Below are 20,676 nucleotides of genomic sequence, written 5' to 3'. Positions count from 1 at the left end.
CACATGGGAGTCAAAAAATGGAAATGGTGCAAATGTCCATCAACTGGTGAATAGACAAGCATGGTGCATCTCACGATGGAATATGGTTTGACAATAAAAAGGAATTAAGTTCTGATATGTGCTTCAACATAGATGAAACTTGGAAACAGTATGCTGGAGCACATAGCCAAAGGGTCATGTGAGGTCATAGTGAGGTCACACAGGGAGGCCTCTTGGGGGAAACCAAATCTGCTGCTTTCTTGATCTCAAATTCTAGCTTCCAGAAGTATGAGAAAGTAAATTTCAAAACAAAACAAGAACATTATGCCAAGTGAAAGAAGCCAGTCATAAAAAGTCATGTATTATATGATTCCATTTATATAAATATCCAGAACAGGCAAATCCATAGAGATAGAAAACAGATTAGTGGTTGCCAGGGGCTGGAGGAGGGTGGATGAAGAATGACTGGTAATGGCATGAAGTTTCTCTGTGAGGCATGAAATGTTTTAAAATTCAATAGTGATGATGTTTGCACAATTCTGAATAAATACTTAAAAAAAAAATCACTGAATTTAACATTTCAATATTCTGATCTCCTACAGTCATATTTGGGGTGTCTTATTCTCATCTCCCACAGAAGTCAATTCTTCTCAATAAAGCTGTTGTGTTCTTTTAAAAACCCCAACAAATTATGACTATGGCAATCAGAATTACATTGAAGGACTAAAATATTGAGGTATTTTGAAATCTGTTTCTACATATGATCCCCTCAGTTTTTTACACTAGTTGTTTTTTTCTTTCATCTTAAAGTTCGAAGTCTAATCTTAGAAAAGTAATTCTTTCATGTTAAGTAACATCAATATTTGCATAGTGGAAGTTTACAAACATATTTTTTATACCTTTATTTTATTTTTTATGCGGTGCTGAGGATCGAACCCAGGGCTTCACACCTGCTAGTTGAACGCTCTACCACTGAGCCGCAACCCAGCCCCAGTTTACAAATATATTGCAAAAAAACTCACTGCCCCTCATTATAACCATTTAAATTCAATTTAGTGTTAATTTTAAATCACTTCTAATTTCATATTTTGAATTTTAACTATTTAAATGGAAATATTAGTAAACTAAGTCACATTGACAGTTATGTTGCTAGAACTCTGAAGAAATCTACTGGTGTTTCCTTTTACATCAAAATTATTGATTACAAAATTTTTTAACTCGAAGCTTTGTATATTAGACTTATTTCAAATGAGAAGCATCTGTCTTTGATTTTTCCTACTGTGTTTTCTATAGTACATAATCCTGCATGATAAATGGACTCTTTATCTAAATATAATTCCCTAAGTATCATGTTTCTAAAATTTGAATTTAAGACCATAAGCCATTTACCAAGGTTGTGTGAGGTTAATTAAACATAATTTATAATAAAAGGATTCCTTCCTCAATATGTAACTTATTAAAAGCTTGTATCTCATAGACTGAATCTCACAGAACCTTTTATGGTGGGTGGGAGAGAAGTGAAGAATGCAACTGCAAATTTCTAGAAGCTTCCAAAATTTGTGTTTGAGATGCTAGGCTGTGGCACTTAATAAAAAGTTTTGTTTGGGTCTTCACCTCTGTCTGCGTCTGCTCAGGTACATATCAGGTAATGTGAAGTGGACATTCCCACCAAATGCACTATTAGAATTATGGCATTAAATAAAGACATTAGCACTAGCTAAGCCAACACTGTGATGAAGAGCACTGTAATGAAGAACTTAAATTCTTGTCTTACTTCTAGGATGATGTATTGTGGGGAGGGGTACTGGGGATTGAATTCAGGAGGCACTTGACCACTGAGCCACATCTGCAGCCCTATTTTGTATTTTATTTAGAGACAGAGTCTCACTGAATTGCTTAGCACTTGCTTTGGCTGAAGCTGGCTTTGAACTTGAGTCTCCTGCCTCAGCCTCTCGAGTCACTGGGATTACAGGTGGGCTCCAGCTCACTTCTAGGATGATGGAGAAAGGCAGGAGGGTTTGCCAACAGGCTACATAAAAGATATGGAACCATGGGAATATGTATGGCAGCAGCATAAACTAAGTCCCACAATAAGTCACAATATTAATTTTTAAATGTTTTTTTTTTTTTTTTTCATCCAAACCAATTGGCTTGTTTGATTTTGGTGTGAGGGATGGAACCTAGGGTCTTGCATGTGCCAAACAAGTGCTCTTCCAGGAGGTACACCTCAAGCCCCTATATATGTTGACAGTTGGCCTTAAATCAAAGGAAACCCTAATTAAAGAATGTGCTAATACATACGTACATATATACCAGCATACAGATATGCCTGTACTTTTTTCTCCATAAAGATGTTTGTTTTAAAACCATTTTATAATTCATATATATATACGAGGTGGGGAGAGGGAGGGAGGGGGAATGTTAAAATGATTGGAACTTGGAACTTCATTCTATCCATATGTGGATCATTGACTTATTTTTCCCTTAACTTTATAAAAGTTATTTAAAAGAAAAAGATCTGTGTGGTTTAAAATGTTCACCAGGGGAAAAGTCCTCTAGTAACATGGACATTCCTACTGTCATTGTTTACGAGGGGAACATGTCTCAGGGTGCTCTTGGAGCTTTTTACTTGACACTGGCTTTGCAGAGGGTCACAGTTTAACAGGGCACATTCATTGATCATTAGATCTGTCACCAGCTACCATCAGGAGCCTACCCTTCCAGTGACCTATAGCCACGTACAACTCTTTTTCATGTGACATGGGAGTTAATTAAGGTTGGTCAGGAGAAATCTGCTGACCAAGGGGTTACCTTTTCCCCAAAAATGCTCTACTCCTACGCTGCTGTTCTTTTATTGAATGAGTTTAAAAGCCACCTCCATTGAGCTGTCTGATGTGTTTTGAGTTTACCATACCATGTCATGGAAGTTATCTGAGCTGCCTGGAGCAAAGGTCAAGATCTGGTTGACATAGCTTGTAAAGTGCTGGGTAGAAAATTCTGGTAGACCTTCAACTGGTTATGAACAGAATGAATGCTCTTTATGCCCCCAAAATGCAAAAAAGAAATGTTTTTTCTTGGATACATCTCCCTTTTCTCTATCAGTAGCTGGAAGCTCCATTGGCAGCATACTTCCCCATGGGCGTATGTTCTCCAGTGACACTGTTCAGAGGATTGTGGGGAAGCGGGGCTCTGATGTCATGTCTCATAGGAAGGTTCATAATCACTAACAGCATTATGCTATTGTTCAAGTTGAAAGCCAAGTTATTTCAAGCCAGATTATATGCATTTTCTGGTAATAAACATTTGAAAAAGACAGGGCAGCTGATTCCTCAGAAGTGTGACTCCAGAAAATATGTACACAATATATACAAGAAGACATGTAAGACACTTGGCTTCATGGAAGTAAGTGATTTTTTATGGAGTTGTTAATCTTTTATCAGTTGGTACATTCTCTTTAGAATCACAGTTCTATATAGCAGTCAAGATTCAGTAACAGAATGCTTATAGCTGAAAAAGCATTTAGATAAAATGGCATTTTTTTGGCATGGTAGTAATATTAATAAAATATGCAAATTCTCTTAGAGATTAGAAGAGCAACATTAAATTGTTTAGAATTACAAGTTCAGTTTTGTCAAAGGCATCCTTCATATTCTCTTTAAGAAAACAGTTATCAGTCTGGAAGCATAAGATATGTACACAACCCACAATTTAAAATCCAAAGTTTTCTCTATTCTCTATAGCATTAGGATTACAGCTGGCAGAGATTTCACCAAATACTCTGCTTCCATTAAAGTCCCAAGCATCTACAAAGATGACGACAGCAGGCCTCTGAATTTCATGGACATGTTATTTATGTGGATCCCTGTGGGGTTTCTTAAAAGGAAAGCATCTCGGAGGTCTGGGAACTATTATCAATTCAGTTTAGAAGCTTGCCACGAAATGGTTAAAGCATAAGAGTGGGAATTGGAACCTTTTGATTATATTCAACCACTTCTTATAAACTTTCATGTTGACAGATACTCTTCAGATTCACACACAGCTCTTTCTGGGGAGAAAAAATGTCATGGAGCTGTGATATTGTGACGCTATTAACCATAAAAATGCATCCTGTTCAGGTTTTAAGTTTGAATCCAAAATAATGCCTTTTTGTGTGAAAAGAATAGGCCAGCGTGTACCTTAACCCTGTAGCTTATCCATGCAAGGAAAGGCAGATACAGTGTTACAGCTAACACCAAGTTTCTTCTATTCTCTTCATATACTCAACATTTTCAACTTTATTATCAATTACACTTACTGACAGAATACAGGTTGCCTTGCATATAAAAATAGGAGAGGAATAAAATGAGCCTGAAGGCTGAGTATGAAGTTCCTATGTTAATTTTCAGTTTTCTTTGATATAGTTCATGAACTCCGTAGAAAACATTCTTCTGAAATCCTTTAGATTGTCTATAAAGAAGATGCTTTAAATTCACTAAGAGGAAAGTTGAGATCTCTGTCTTTGTAACAAATAATATATACAAATCATCTGACCTTTGAGATTTAAATGGCCAGGAGTATGTGATCAAATTATCCATCATAGGGGAATTGAGTTTTTCAAAACTGTAAACTTTCTAAGTCTCACTATACAGCATTCTTTTTTTTTTTCTTTTCCCCTCAGTGCTGAGGATCGAACCCAGGGCCTTGTGCTTACCTTGTAAGCACACTACCAACTAAGCTATCTCCCCAGCCTGCTACACAGCATTCTTGACCATTATATCTGCTATCATCAAAATCAGTTTCCTTCTAAATTAAACAACCTGAGATACAATTCCTTTCAGTATGCATAGTTGTCAGGCTAATCTTAGTTTAGACAGTGGAATGGACATAGTGACTAAACTGTTCTTTTTAATTCTGGGTGCTTACAATTTTCACATTTCTTAAGACTCACTTAACTTACATAGTAAATATTGGTCAATAGCTGCGTCTTCCCAAGATTTTGCAAATTAAAAAAAAAAAAAGTCTTAGCTGGAATTGATGTTATGCAAGTTTTGTCTAGAGTCAAAATTCTGAAAGGAAAAGTAACCTATTAAAAGCAGTGTGCTTCCATCAGAAGTATCTCAACTGTTAAAAGAAATAATTGGCTGAATGTTCATGACTCACTCCTGTATGTGATATTAAGACTTTCCTTTTAAATATCCATAGAAGACTTTAGAGTCATTTGTACCCTGAATCTGGAGAATATTGGTTTTAACTTTCAGGGAATTTTTATTCATCCACCTCCATTACTCTATCCAGAATTTCATTTCTATAAATTTCTTCATTTTTAGAAATTTTTAAGTATCATCAAGATACTTATATCTGAGAGAAGAAAAAGCCACAATTTTTGCCATCGTTTGCTCCCCAGCCTAACAGGCTTTGAAACAACTCATGAATCAGCCTATTCTGAGGGACAAGACATAAACCAGTCAACAGGACTTGCATAAAACCAGAAAGAACTCTGGAGAATTAGTAAAGTCCCCAGCCCTAGAGTTGCTCCTGTGGGATTAAGTCACCAACCTCCTGCCACCATGAGATTAATGAACTGGGTTAAGGGTTGGACTTGCATGCATGAGGCTAGGAATCTGGGAACTCTTCTCCTTGGTTTATCTTTTCTTATCTCTCTCATACTGCCAGTCAAACCTGGGTTTTTTTCCCCTACTATGTTCCCTATGTGTCCCCTTTTTCTCACCCCCTTACCAATCTTTAACCTCAGCATTAACCCTCTTGGTTAATATTTTTGAGCATATATCAAGAGAGGGATATTACAAAGAAGATTGTTTTCTCTGAAGTGTGTGTAACTTTGGATGGACAATGGGTAAGTAAACTAGTATACACAGATACATGAAATTTTAGACATCCAGAATTTTTATATAAATATAAAACTGCATTATATTTTCATGTTATCATGCAGAAGGACCAAGGATGGGCTGCCTTGCCCAGCCCAGGGAGGGAGAAGATTAGGAAGTCTCAACTCTGTTTTTTTATCCTTCAAAGAATTCTAACCCTCTAAAACTTCAACTTTACTTTTAAATGACTGTTTTCTTTTCTTTCTTTTTCTCTGCAGGATTGGGGATGGAACTCAGGGCCATATGCATGCTAGGCAATTGTTCTAGCCCTGAGCTACACCCCAGCCCAACAACTGTTTCTCTTCTAACAAGGTCCCTTAGATTCTCCTGCTTCTGATGATTTTGCTCTCCTTCATCTCTTTGCTGAATGAAAGCTCTGTCATCCTCTTCAGTGCTCTAGTTCATATCCTTTTCAGTCTGGGGTTCACTTACCACAAGAAAAAAGCCACAAGTAAACATTCTTAGAAAACATACCCCTATCAGCGGTGCTTTCTGAAGCATAGCATCATGGCAAACAGTTAGGCTAGAGATTCAGCAATGAGGGGGATAAAAAGAAACTATCAGATGTGATACATTAGCCAAGACTAAGGTGTCCTTCCTTTTCTCTATGTGTCTAGTCTATACCATGGGTGATCCAGGGCCAAGAGAAAATAGTGTTCAGACAAAATGTTCTTACCCAAAGTAGTGAAAACAATCGCTACAATAGTAGCCTTACCTATTATCTCAAGCTAGAAATTAAAACTTTCCAATGAATCGCCTGTCTTTTGTGCTGTTTTGGAATAGACCAGCTGAGAGACCATCAGAGTGAAGGTTAATCTTAAGGATAATATCTCCTGGGAACCAACTCTCCAGTGGCTGGGCAGCTTCCATCTTGTCTAGTCAGTTCAGGAGAACACAGTCAACTCAACCATGACCAAGATGGGCTGGACCCAGAGAATGGTCCAAATGGAAAGAACAGAACATCACATACATATTGAGGGAGTTATTGCCAGCTCCACTTACACACTCATGTACAGCATCTGTCAATTTAACAGCATTTATTGAGTGACTGGTGTGTCAGGTGCTATATTCACAACTGCAAAGATGAATCAGAATCAGACTCCTCCAAGGGCTTTCCACCCAAAGTTGGCCTTCTAGGAGATGTCATTTAGAAGTGGAATAGATAAATACCAAAACATCAAGAAGATAATCTAAGTGAACAAATAACAGATATCCTCCAAACTGTGTGCACTTTGTGTTTAAGGGGTACATTTTGATATAAGAATTGCAAGTTCTTCACTAACATAAGTGATTCACTTTTGTAAAATTCACACAGTAAGAACACTTATTTACAGAATAAGTGTAAACATTGAGCATGATGGATATAACTATACTTATATTCATAAATAAAATATAATGGATTACTTAATCACTTGAGCACCTTCTAAGCGAATATGTTAAAATGTTCTAAAATAGTCTCCTATGTATGCCTGTTGGAAATTGGATATAAATCTGCAGTGAAGATTGGCTATGAAACTGGCATCAGGAGAATTAAATTTGACACAATGCAGGTTTTTTTTTCATGAAATCATGGGAGAAAATACAGCATTCCAAATTGCATGAAAATATAGTTCCTCAGTCTCTACCACCAAGTTCACAGTTAACATTAACCCAAAATGGGGGATGAGTTCGTCTGGCAAATCAGTCCCAGGCTCATGTGTTTGGACTATAAAGTACATGAAAAAATAACAACAATAAAAAAGAAAACTAATTTCTACATTTCAGATTTGTACTGCTTCTTTTAAAAAAGGTATAGAATCACTTCAGTTTGTCAGTCCAAAAAAGCTAAAGGGCAATAGAAATTCCTGAAAATCCCATTTTCTCATTTTTCCCACTGGCCTTCTATGTACCTTTGTGTGGCAAATACTTTGCATAGGATATTTTTCATTTACCAGTTCTGAAGACAGAGAATGGGATGGGGATATGAGAGGTAGGTGGCTTTAATCGATAAATAAGCAATGTGAGTCAAATACTCCCTAGCTCTCAAGTCGTCACAGGTATCCAAAGTCCACTGTAGGGCAATACAATTATTCAACTTCCATTTATTTCCCCAGCTGTAGTTCTAGCAGAATTCCCTATGGGGAAGATTCTGAAGCTATAAAAAATTTTAAAGAACAAAAATCTGGTCCTGCTGGAGGCATTAAGTGGAAAAAAGAGAATTAAACAATGTTTCCCCCAAAGAAAACAATATCATTAATCATAGATGAAATGCTGTAGCAAGAGTTTACATTGCCTTTTTAAATTGTTTGTTTGCAATCCTAATATATCCCTGCCTTTTCATCTGTTTACATATATCTTTGGTTTCTCTAATGCCAATTTAGAAAAAAAAAACAATCACAAAAAAATCAAACAGAATTTATTTCACCCCTCCCTATAATTTCCATCTAAAGCATGGAACCACGTTTGGCCATACTTCTCAGCTGTTTCCTTTTAGAGCAAAAGATAAAATTCCTCAATAGGTGGCAGAATAGGATTTTTTGATTCTGATGAACATGATTGTATTCTGGTATGAAAAAGTATCTCTTTAAGTAGTAGATCAAGGCAGAAGTAAAGCTCTGTTGTTTCTTTCCTGACTTCTTGCAGGTCTGAATATCTAAAAGAATTATCTAGGAGAAGGAGGAACACAAGAGCAACTGGCCCTATAGAAATGCTCCAGGGAGTTGGACATGGTGGCACATGCCTGTAATCCCAGTGACCTGGGAGGTTGAAGCAGGCGGATTGTGAGTTCAAACCCAATCTCAGCAATTTAGCAAGGCCCTAAGCAACTCAGCAAGACCCTGCCTCTAATAAAATATAAAAAAGAAGGGCTGCGGATGTGGCTCAGTGGTTAAGCACCCCTGGGTTCAATCCTTGCCACCAAAAAAAGAGAAAAAAAAAAAAAAAAAAAAAAAGCTTTCAGGGCTGGTGGATAGCTCTGCAGAGCCCTTGCGTAGAATGTGGGTGATCCTAGGTTCTACCACTGTACTGCCAAAAAATAAAAAAAGCTTCTAGTTTTGCTAACTATATGAGTACTGTCAATCAAGGCCTGTGGCTGGCCAGCCCAGACTGAAAAATAAGTTCCTCTAGAACTTCCTCTAGGTCTTGAACAGTTATCATTTCTCATAGATACATCAGCTTTTTATTCTAAACCCTGAAAATGGAACTCTTGCCTTTAATTCCTAGATTTTCTCCTTCAAGCTCTCTTTAGGTAAATGATGGTGGAAAGAGCACCCATCTTAAAATCAAGAAGACCTGTGTTTGAGTCCTGGTCTTGCTGTTTCCTAAGTGGGCTTTCGACAAGTTATCCAATTGCCCTCAGCCTCAGGGTTTCAACCCATCAACAAAATGCAAAGTGCCCACGTGGATAGTTAAGAAGGGGAAAGTGTGAGCCAGCACCTTGCCTGTGCTGAGAGGCCTGGCACCTGCATTCCTTCCCCTTCCCTGGGGACAGAGTGCAGGCCCTCCCTCCTTCCTTCACAAGCAACAGCCAGCATGGTCCTTCCCTCAGGTACTTCACTTTCTTTCCAGAGAAGCTCCAAGCCTTTAATGTTGCTGGGATCTAGAAAGTGCACAAAGGAGCAGAAACTTGATTCCTGCAAACTTTCAGAGGCCAGTCCCTTTTCTCTCAAGGACCTGTCTGCTGGGAGCTTTTCTAGAATCAAATGCTGGCCTCAGGCAGTCCTTCTTTGTAATCTGCATTAGTTTAAAGCCACAACTAGGAGGGCAGTTTGGAAGGCCATGTAATACCATGTTCTTAATGGCTTTGGAGATCCTTTTCTGACTTTATTTGGGAAGGTTCTTGAATATCTACGATAAGAAAGCACACATGATTAAAATTCTGCCTTGGAGATTTTAACAGTGTCTGCAACATGCAGCAGTGGAATCTCCCAAGGCCACTTTAAGCTGGAGTAGCAGTGGCTTCTCACATTCTTTGAGGATGGCAAAATTCCAAGGATAGACTGGTTTTGAGAGCAGGGGAAGATGGTCACCCCCACCCCCCACTCTGTCCTGTTTTCTTCTTTGCTTTTCAATTAGGTTGTAATGCATGGGAAGGAGGGAGACTCCAAAGTCTGACAGGATCAAATTCAAACAATTCCAGCTTTACATACCACTTCTGTGATCTCAGAACGTACATTTAATTTATCTAAGTATCACTTTTCACATAGTTATTACCACACCTACCTCTTGGGAATGAGTGAAATAATGTACGTAAATCAAGTGCCTGACTGTCAATAGAGGTTACTTTCCTCCTTTATCTCTCCCCCAAAGCATCTCTCTCCCCACAGTACCATTATGTCCTCTGAAGAAGGAACCAGATCAGCAACCCCATGAGATAAGCCCCAAGAAGCTGCAAAAATGCCCATTCTGGGAGTTTGGGGTCAGTCATCCTCCTTTGTTGGTGTCATGGTCATCCTAAGAGGTCACTGTGCCAACCTGGCATGCCATGTTAACTGTGACCAGGGGACCCTAAACAAAAGATGTATGAACGTGAAGCTCCACAGCTGACCAGTCATTTCATTCTCAGGTACTGTTTAGAAGGGCCAAGGCATTATTTAGTATTCATTGTTATTTGTTACTATAATTTCCTTGGCCAAACTCCAACCTAATATTTAGACTGAAAAGAAAAAGTGAAGTACTAAACAGCACTGTGGTCCATTGGCACACATTGTTATCATACCGCACATCAAGGGAGGAGGCTGCCTCCCACCCTGAGTCTGGACTCAGGACTTGCTTTGGCCAACAGACTGTGGCAGAGTGATAGGAGAATTTCAAAGCCTAGTCTCCCGAACACTCTGCAGCTCCAGCACGTGCTCTTAGGAACACCCCTGCCTCCATTAAGGAGGCCCCAGTTAGATAGACTTCTAGTGAGGAAAGACCGCATGGAGAGGAAGGGCCAACACCAAGGTCCTGTTCAAATTGCCAGGGACTGCAATTCACCTGCCTGGACATCCAGGTGAGAACTGGAGAAGGTATTAACTTACTTAAGCATCACTTTCCTTAGAGTTATTACCACACCTACCTCTTGGGAATGAGTGTAAATCAAAGCGCCTGACAATCAATAGAGGTTACTTTCCTCCTTTTGTTTCCTAAAGCATCTCTCTCCCTCAGGTAAGACCCGCTAAGCCCAGCACAGATGTCTAGTCCATAGAATCAAAACCACAGTGAATTGTTTAAGGCCACCAAGTTTTGAGACAGCTTGTTATGTAGCAACAGATGACGGATACAAATGGCTATTGCCCTGCAGAAGAAGTGCTTGCCTGGCAGAGGACAGGCTCATTCTGTTTTCAGAAATAAAAGTGCCAAAGTGGAGCCCTACAATGTTAGGCACTGAACATCCTAGAAGTCCCTCTAGATACTCTCAGGGAAGGAGAAACAGCTTGGGTTCTTGGTACGTCACAAGAAGAGTCCCAGTACCATATTTCCAACTGTGAGTTTTCTTGATAATGGGGACAGAATCAACACCTCATGAAAGTCAGCAGAACCTTATTGTTCCAGCAGGTGGAAGTGAGCCTTCCAAGTAGGGGAGGCTGATCCCAGCCCAGGAAATACAGATACAGAAGCTCATGAGAGATGCAAAGCATCATGAAGTTTCAGGCAGCATTTTGCAGGACATATGGAGTGAAGCAGGGTAGAACTGAGGCAGTGGGGACCTAAGATAGGCCAGTAGCATGATATTGGCCAGTAGAGGAAAGGCTGAATGCTACATAGAATAAGGCAGAGGAGGAGGGCTACTATTAGCTCTGTTGTCTAGACTGGCAACTCAGTTCTGGCTCCTAGCTGGCAGAATAGACCCACTCTCTTGAAAAGACATTTAATTTAGTCCTATTGAAACATGTGCCAGCACTTGATCTAAAGGATCTTTCTGCCACATTCTACTGACACACACTCTTCCTGGCAGGAATCCTTATAGATTGTTTCCTCCACTCATCCTAGGTCTAGCGATCATCAAGGGTGTTTTACAGATGGGCACATGCTTCCCATGTTGCAAGGCCTCTTAAACTGACCCCAGAGCTGTGGTTCCCAAAGTGTAGTTTCTGGATCAGGTACATCCACAGCAGCTGAGAACTTGTTAGAAAAGCAAATTGTCAGCCCCACCCCAGACCTACTGAATCTGAAACTCTAGGATAAGACTCAGTGATCTGTAATCTAGCATGCCTTCCAGGTAGTTACAATGTTCTGTACAATTTGAGGTTCTTAACTCAGCTGCTCACTGCTGGGAGCTTTAAAATGACCAATGCCAGGGTCCCACTCGACAGAGAGAGAGAGAGAGAGAGAGAGAGAGAGAGAGAGAGAGAGAGAGAGAGAGAGAGAGAGAGAGAGAGAGAGAGAGAGAGAGAGAGAGAGAGAGAGAGAGAGAGAGAGAGAGAGAGAGAGAGAGAGAATGATTATGATTGAATTGATCAGAGCTGCAGCCAGGCTATGAGAATTTTTAAAGCTCTCCTGACAGTTCTAACAGTCTAGGCTGGGACCATGGCCCTAGAGAGAGGCAAAGGGTTTCACAGAAATCCCTTGGCAGGCAAACTACATATTAAGGTTTTGCTAAAGGTGGCCTTGAGTTTAAGTGGTTTTATATTTGTATATAATAAGAGCCAAGGCTTTTCATTTATTCCAGGTTCACTTCAGGCCTCTTTTAACAAAAGAATCTGATAATTATTGTAGCTTTGCTTCTGTAGACCACATGGGTGGTTCTGTGGCTTGAAAGGAAATCCCATTTACACCCCACCCATTAAATAGAAGGATAGAAGACCAGGCTGAGAAAAAGTGCCTGCAAGCATGGTGATAATCTATGAGAAAGGGAAAGCACTTGTCAAGATGGGCAATGAGACAAGGAAGAATGTAAGTGAAAACAAGCAAACACATTAGATTTCAAGCCAGTAAGGAGAACAATATATGTTACCAGCTGCAGCACTACTCAGTGAGGCAGTGGTGCCTCCTGGACAGCTGAAAATTCTGGAAATGGTTACTTACCACAGCTGGTTTTCAACACTAGTAATTTTGTTTTGGAAGCAAATACCTTGTAGAACTTTTATTTCTGGTTAAAACTTATCTATTTAATGCCATTTTTACTATTTTCCACCAAATCCACATTTTCTAAGACCTTGATCATGCCACCCATGATATGATTAACCATGATATTCCTCAGGACCACAACTTCTGTTTACTTTGATTACAGGTTGGAGATAAGTCTAAGATCTGTGAAAAGAGATTGGAAGTAGGACACAGGTGTCCCTGCAGAAGACAGGGCAAAAGACCGATGCAGAAGAGGTTTGTGTTTGGCCCCAGTCTACTGTCTTTGACAGGTCAAAGGTCATTACAAGGGTGTTAATGAAGAGGAATTGGACCCTGACATTAGAACTAACTATGAATCCTTCACTAAAATTCAGTTATTTTCCTTTTTTAAACAAACAAAAATAACAGGCTGTGATGCATTAAGTTCCCAGGGGATGCTCATGCTGCTAGACCAAGGACCACACTTAGAGAAACATGCTTTGGAGTCTGTGGTGGGTATGTGGGTTCAGGTGGATGTTGGGATAGGGAGGAAGAGAGTTTGAACCCCAACCATGGAATTTGAATTTTTCTTATTGCATTAACTATATTTTTATTTATCATCATTACTTTTTGATTCCTTCTTTAGGTTTGAATTTTTTAACTAACATATAATAATTGTATGTATTTATGGGGTAAATGTGATATTTTAATATGTTTAGACAATAAGTAATGATCACATTAGGGTGTTTAACATATCTATCACCTCATTTATCATTTCTTCATGTTGGGAACATGTTGGGTCTATTGTAATATACAAATAAATGTTAACTATAGGTATCTTATTCTGCTATAGAACACCAGAAGTTATTTCTCCTATCCAATTGTGACCTGTACCCCTTAACCATTCTGTATCCATTTCTCCCTCCCCAACATCCTTCCTAGTCATTAGTGAATGTTCTATTCTCTACTTATATGGGGGAACTAGAAAGTTGACCTCACAGAAGTTAGAACATTTGGTATTTGTCATTCTGTGCCTGGCTCATTTAAGAACATATCTCACACCTAGTAAGGCAGTCCTGCCAGGAACTTATTTGCATGAGGGATTGAGGATAACCCATACTAAGCAAATAAGTTAGGCAGACCAGCCTGGTCCTATAACAAAGGTGCCATTGAAATAGAGTTGATTTGGTATCTATCATTCAGGTTGCATCCCAGTCAAGCAGCTAAGGACTCAGGTTTGAGTCAGTGAGAGAGCAAGTCAAACCATAAAATCTGAGAGTCTTGATGTCTCTGAAGACTGCATAGGACACTGCAAGATAAAGCGGAAATGCTTAGCACCTTGCTAATAGAGGGTAAGGCAGAACTTCTGCAGAGACTGAAGCGTGGCTTTGGTGACTCAGGAGTCCGAGTGAAGCATTATGCCTGAACAGGAACTGTTTACATGGATGGTTTCTCAGACAGCTGAAAATAATAGCTGATTTCCTGTATCTTAAATCACTTTGTGAGAGGACAAATATCTACTGAGAATAGTCATTCTAATTAATTCCCTGTAACCAAAGCCAATTGGATGGGCAGGAATACATTAGCATACTGGAATAAATGCATATCTGGCCCTGGGAGCCTTCTTTCAAATTTAGTGTGACTACCTATTCATTCATTCATCCTAGCGCTTACTGAGAGTCTCCACATCGGACATTACATGAGGTGCCAGGGATCTAAGATCTGCAGAGGGAGGACGCAGGCACATAAAATTCTGATAGTGCAAGGTTAGAAGTGCTGGAGGAGGGATTCATACAGGGGCTCTAGGGGAGCGGTTCTGTGAGGGGCTATCAGAACAGGCTCTGGAGTTGCATTGCTGAGCTGGATTGTTCAGGCAGAGGAGGAGGGATTGAAACAAGGAGGGACTTGCCGGTACCTGAGCAGCATAAATGATATGACGAAACTGAAGGCCCAGCTGAAGGAGAGTAATTTCTTTGATTGGGGTAGAGTTCGAGTAGCCAGAACACAGAGTAAGTGGAGAGATTTGGTGACAGATGAAGCTAGTGCCATATGCCACATAAGCCACAGCCATTCAAAAGAGGGATTTCAAGTGCTCCCAAGGAAAATTAGTCTTCTCTCCAAATGTCTCAGTGTGCTACTAAGCAGCCATCCTTTGGATATTTTTAATTTAAATTCCTTATGACCTTTAAGAAAATAGAAGATAATTCCATATTTAAAAGGATGCTGCTGGAGGTATACCTCAGTGGGTTAGAGTGTTTGCCTAGCACACAAGGGTCCCTGGGTTTGATCCCTAATACCACAAACAAGAAAATAAAATTAATAATAGTAATAAGTAAAAGAGATGCTATCATTTAGAAAGAAATTTTAGCATTGTAATAATGTTATTCGATGAATATTTGTGCATCTCTACTCTAAGATAGAAAAAATAATACAAATGAAAAAGAAATGTCTGTCAGATGAACATTAGGCTCTCTTCCTAGGTCTGCTACCAGCCAGCTGTTGACCTTGAAAAAAATTACTAAATATCTTTGGGCCAGTTTCTTGTCTCTGAAATGAGCAGATGGATCAATGAGGTTCCATCTGGCTCTTACAACTGTGGAATGTGTCTGAGAGACAAGATCAAGTCTCCCTAGCAGCTTGAAATCAAGGAAAGGAGCAGCGATCAAAAATGGCTTTTAGACATCCAGATTTACCAAGGCTGATGGGAAATCCCCAGGAATTCTTGACATCTCCCTATATCCGCCCCAGCAGCAATGCAGGAAATCTAGTCCACTATCTTCAGCAGACTCAATGGAACCATTTCCTTAATGAAACCCCCCTGCAGCCCCGTGCATTGAGCCAGAGGCTTTCCTTTCAAGCCCTCCCTCAAATACCCCATTCCTCCCATTTCCTTCCCTTTCCTCAATCTGGTATGAAATCCAGCAATTTAATCAGCAGCATGCAATTTCCAAGGCACCCAAGTGTGTGAAGACTCAACCATGATCCTGGAAAGCATTTGGCAGGAGGTCTCATTCTACAAACCTCTACCAGAGTAAAACCATCAGAACGGGATGGACTGATCTGTTCTATCAAATTGTTTAAACCCAGTGCAAAAGATGTTTTTACACATTTTAGCCACTCATTGTAATATATTTTTACTCTTTTGATTTCAGACTCCCTCCACTATCTATAATGGCAAATACCTGAAAAGTGATATTACTTGATACTACTAACATACCCTGAACCAAGAACCTGACACTCTTTTCTGTTATCAGCAGGCTTTGCATTTAACACCCCAGGGCCAAGAGAGCTGCTCTCACTTTCTTTCCCACCCCCATCTCCCCTCCCCGGGGATTGAGGCAAGGGGCGCTTTACCCCCTTTGGAAAGCTACATCCCAATCCTGTTTATGACTAAAGTTTTATTATACTAAGTTTTGAGGCTCTCACTTAAGCACACTCATAACATGTCAATTTAAAGCTGGGGCAAAAGCTACTAACTCTGTTATTTGTTCTCGCCTTGCAAACTGCCAAAACCACAGTAAACATCAGTCATAATTTTACTGTGTTGATAGCAGTATATTGTATAATCTTCCTCAAGAGCATTACATTTTTTTTTTGGTTGATAGAAAACCATTTCTTTTTTCCTTTGGTATCATACCACTTTCAACTTCTATATCACATGCATTCAAAGTAGATTTTAAAATGTTTACATAGTCTTGGGGAGGAAAAAGCAATTATTTGGCTTGCTTTTTAAAAGTCACATGAAATAAGTTCAATTTTAAAATAAAGGGCTCAGTAGCTCTGTTTAAACCTGAAATTGTTTTTAAATAAAGTCATTTTGATCAAATAACAATTTTTATCAAGAAAGGCATAGGGGCTTCAAATAATTAGTATTCCTATAAGACTTAATGTGACTATAGAGTTATAAAGGAGTATCTCTGTCAGAGAGTTATACATTCTGCAGGTGAAAAAGCCCAGGAAAATGGTCCACTGTTTCAGGCATCTTCAGACAGATCTCCTGCAAAATGCCACCCAGTAAAACCTAGTTAATTGGTTGGTGAAGTACATTCTACCAGAGAAAAAGTACAATGTGATTGCTCATAGCAAGAAAACCTGGTTTATCCCTATAGCCACAGCATCATATGATTATTCTCCATTTTATCTGTAAATATAAGTAAATGAGGAAGAGATGAAAGAGATGCTGTGTTTAGTCTGTTTCTTGGAAAAAGGAACCTTACAAATTGATTGTCTATTTGAATTTCTGCAGTTTATGTATAAACACAAAACAAAAATATCTATTTGGTGATCCTTAGAAAATGAACTATATAGTCTGTTATAGAATTTTCAAAAAGAAAATAAAACAAAGTGCTAGACTACAAAGAAAAGCAAAAATGTCTGAGGAACTAAAGTAGGTGGTAACCTACAGCTTATCTGTAACACCATCTATGAATTGGAAAAAAAAAGACAGGAACCGCCTAAGGTCCTAAAAATTAACATTTCAAATATGCAATTTTGGAAAAAAGGATGACTTCATAAGCCTCAGAGAAAACAACAAAAATTGCCACATAAAATAAGCTGAGAGATGTACCATATTCAATTTGGAAATAGATCTACTTTCTTGTACATTTTAACTTAATATTATTACCGTGGACTTCCCTCACAAAATTCAGTTTAAGCATTTCCAGTTAGTTATGGTAAACTGTGTCAGCTATTAAAGAACTCAGGAAAAATGGGGGGGGCAAAACCAATAGGATCTGTGACTTTAATCAAGGGTGTGGTGCCTTAAAAGTAATAAAATGAAACAGCTCTGGAGAAAAAGACTGATTTCCTTTATGGAGAAAGTGATTACAATACAGAAGACTTGAAAGTATCTTTTCAGTTTCTAGGTATGTGGAGGGTAAGTGCACACTTTAGGAGGCAGATGCATTGGGCTGGGGACGTAGCTCAGTGGTATAGCGCCAAGTGCAAGGTCCTGGGTTCAATCCCCAGTACCGAAAAAAGAAAAAAAGTACATTTCAGGAGGGAGATGCACAACCTATTTGTATCATGAACCTCTGGTTATTTTACACACCATGCACACACACACAATATTGATAACTGATACATATTTAAATATGATAGCACCAGCTCACACGGTGAATCCACAGGCAGAAATAGGGGGCTTCTTTCTGGTCAGAGAGGTTAGAAAGGGAGGTTCTTTCTGTTAGGTTAGAAAGCCTGATTTAGAAAGCAGGTAGCTGATTATTTTACTGAGATGTTTCTTATCCAGCCAGAGAAGCTGCAGTCTTCAAAGGTGCACTTTACAATGACAAACCTGCACACTAACAACATTCCTTAAGCAATCAGGTAAGGGGGTTCACACTTTGTCAGTGTGTCTCCCATTCCTCTCACAACAAGTGAAAGAAAAAAATCAGAAAGTTTTCCAGGATTCCTGCCCATTTAAATAAACTATAAATGACAAGTAGATCCCTCTCACACCAATCTAAGATGCTCCTAAATGCAAACAACTCTGTTTCACTAAAGTCCACATTTTTGAAAAAATAAACGTATGTGAAGCAGAAAATCCAATAAAGCATTCACTTTCCCCTTGTATTTTGGGGTTCAGAGAATTCACCTAGATTTACATTTGCCTGTGGAACCAGGAATCTAAGCAATTATATTTTAATAGGAGCAACTTTTCAAATGAAAAAAACTGTATTTGTGAAGTAGAAAATGCAATCTTTCATTTAATGTAGTTATTTTAGCACCTTTTCCATTCTGTAGGAAGTTCCCACACAATAGGACTTCGCCCTTCCTCTGGGTTTCTTAGTTTTACCAATCTAATTGCAACTATTGCTTGTTACTTAGAAACTAATTAGTCTTCCCGCTGAGAATATTTTTTACTGCCTTTTGAATTTTGCAAGTTTCTTTAAAAAGCAAAAAGAAGTTTAACCTTACTGACTTTTCTTCCAGGGAATCATTACAATGACTTATTTCATGTTATTGCACCTTTTTCCCACGATGCTTAAAAGAAAGGCGGTCCAAAATCTGGCCCTCTGCTCACAAGGAGAGGGAACCAAAGGACCATTTAACCCTACTGAGCAGAAAAGATGAGTTCCTAAGTTCCCTCGGGCTTTGATCTCCACACTAACTGTTCTTAGAAATCTGGCCCTTGACTGTTTCCTAAACGACCGGCGAAGCTGACTTAGGTAACGGTGCAGACCTCAACGATTCCTCAAACCGCATCTTTCGGTCCAAATTGTCAGCCCTTTCTTGGTTCGGAATTTAAAGGACAGGCTCACAATTCCAAAATTTAACGGTACTTTGGGATTTGGTGGGTCAGGATCACGCAAGTCCGCGTCCTGGGCTGGACCGCGCAGCCCGCCTGCTCCCCGCAGTGGCCCCACCCGGGTGACTGCGCGCAGCGAGCGTCAGGGAGGAACAGGCGCTGCCGAATGTTCCCAGGGCAGTCTGGCTTGAAAGCCTCAAGTGGGTCCAGGAATAACAAGCTGGCCCTCTCTTGGGATCTGTCTGTTCCCCGCAGGCACGCGACCCTCTCCAAATTGGTTCTTCTCTGTTGGTCTGGCGGCGCGAGGTCGTGGCCAGTGCCCAACATCGCCAACTCCCCGGCCTCGGCACAGCCCTGGGCAGGCTCACCCGCGTTCAGGAGCCGCTCTTTCCAACTTCGAAGAACCCTGCGGACCCGCTCTTGGCAGCCTGGGTGCCAAACAGGTCCGGGTGTGTGGTGGTGCCGGCGCCCAGAGCTTCGATGCGGGGACCCGGGTAGGAAGCCGGGACGGGGATCCTGCCGCAATCGGGCAGCCCCAGCACAAAGCAGCGCTCGGAGCCACGCCGGTGCGGGCGGTGATGTCTGTGGGCCCCGGCCTGTCACTCTCCGAGGCGCCCACTTGGAAAAGGGGCGCCGTGGTCCCAGACATTCCCTCTGAAACTAGTGCCCCAGGCTCCCTCTGAGGTTCGCTTCTCCCGGCTGCAGCCTCGCCTCTCCGCGTGCACCTGGCCCCGGCCCCATAGTCTCTGCCCCGCGCCGCAGCATCCCAGCCCCGCTCGGCTCCTGGCCCCGGTGGTGCCTCACCTGTGAGAAGCAGACAGCCGAGCAGCGCGCACAGCAGGACCCCGGTGTGCCAGCAGCTGACCATGGTGAGCGCGACGCGGCCTGCTCGCCCTGTGCCCGCGCTCCCCGCGGCCGACGACCCGACCGCCTGAGCCGGTCCTCCTCTCGTGCTCCGCCGCTGCCGACCCGGCGCTCCTGCCCTGCTCCCCGAGAGCCCCTCTCCGCGGCTCCAGCCAGGACACAACCACTTCTCGGGTAATCCTCGCTGTCCGGCGGCCGCTGCGCTCTAGCCCCGGAGCCCGCTCCGAGCCGCCGCCGCCGCTGCCGCCAGGGAGGAGCCTCGAGGAGTGTCCGCCCGGCGCGCTCCGAGCCTCCTGCGGACCTCGATTAAGAGGAGCGGAGGGCGGGGGCGATTTATAACCTTTCCCCAGCCCACTTCCTACCCCCTGGCACCTCCTTCCAGTGACGTCAAGGGGTCCCCCACCCCTCATCCGCCTCCCCACCTACCCTCTTCTTCCTCCCGAGCTCGCTTCCCTACAGCTCGGAAGAGGGGCGGGGGCCGCCCGGGCCGGTGGCCCGGGGCGAGGAGCGCGTGGGGAGGCGCTGGCTGTGCGGACCCGGGAGCGCGGCCCCGGCAGGTTCAGGGTCCTTGCTCCATGCCCTCCTGCCCCCGCCCCTCCTTCTGCCCATCGCGCTCAGGAAATCCTTGCCGGCTCCCTCCACCCGGCTTACTCAGCTCTGGGGGCCGCCCGAAACTGGGGAGGGGACGGGGCTGGAGCTCCACCATCAGGCCCC

At 41.5% G+C, this 20,676-nt stretch overlaps 1 protein-coding gene across 3 annotated transcripts in view; it reads right to left on the bottom strand.

The window, feature by feature from the left end:
* FLT1 (fms related receptor tyrosine kinase 1) overlaps window positions 1-20,261 on the bottom strand; it is a 170,865-nt gene extending 150,604 nt beyond the window's left edge. For all 3 annotated transcript variants that reach the window (XM_079138566.1, XM_079138564.1, XM_079138565.1), the window contains exon 1: window positions 19,903-20,261. In XM_079138566.1, coding sequence (XP_078994692.1) covers window positions 19,903-19,966 — 64 coding nt within the window. In that variant the 5' untranslated portion in view covers window positions 19,967-20,261. The remainder of the gene's footprint in view (window positions 1-19,902) is intronic.
* Window positions 20,262-20,676: the final 415 nt, after the last annotated feature.

The sequence above is a fragment of the Sciurus vulgaris genome (assembly GCF_902686455.1).
Source record: "Sciurus vulgaris genome assembly, chromosome: 4".
Lineage (NCBI taxonomy): Eukaryota > Metazoa > Chordata > Mammalia > Rodentia > Sciuridae > Sciurus > Sciurus vulgaris.
This window is presented reverse-complemented; position numbering and strand designations above follow the sequence as displayed.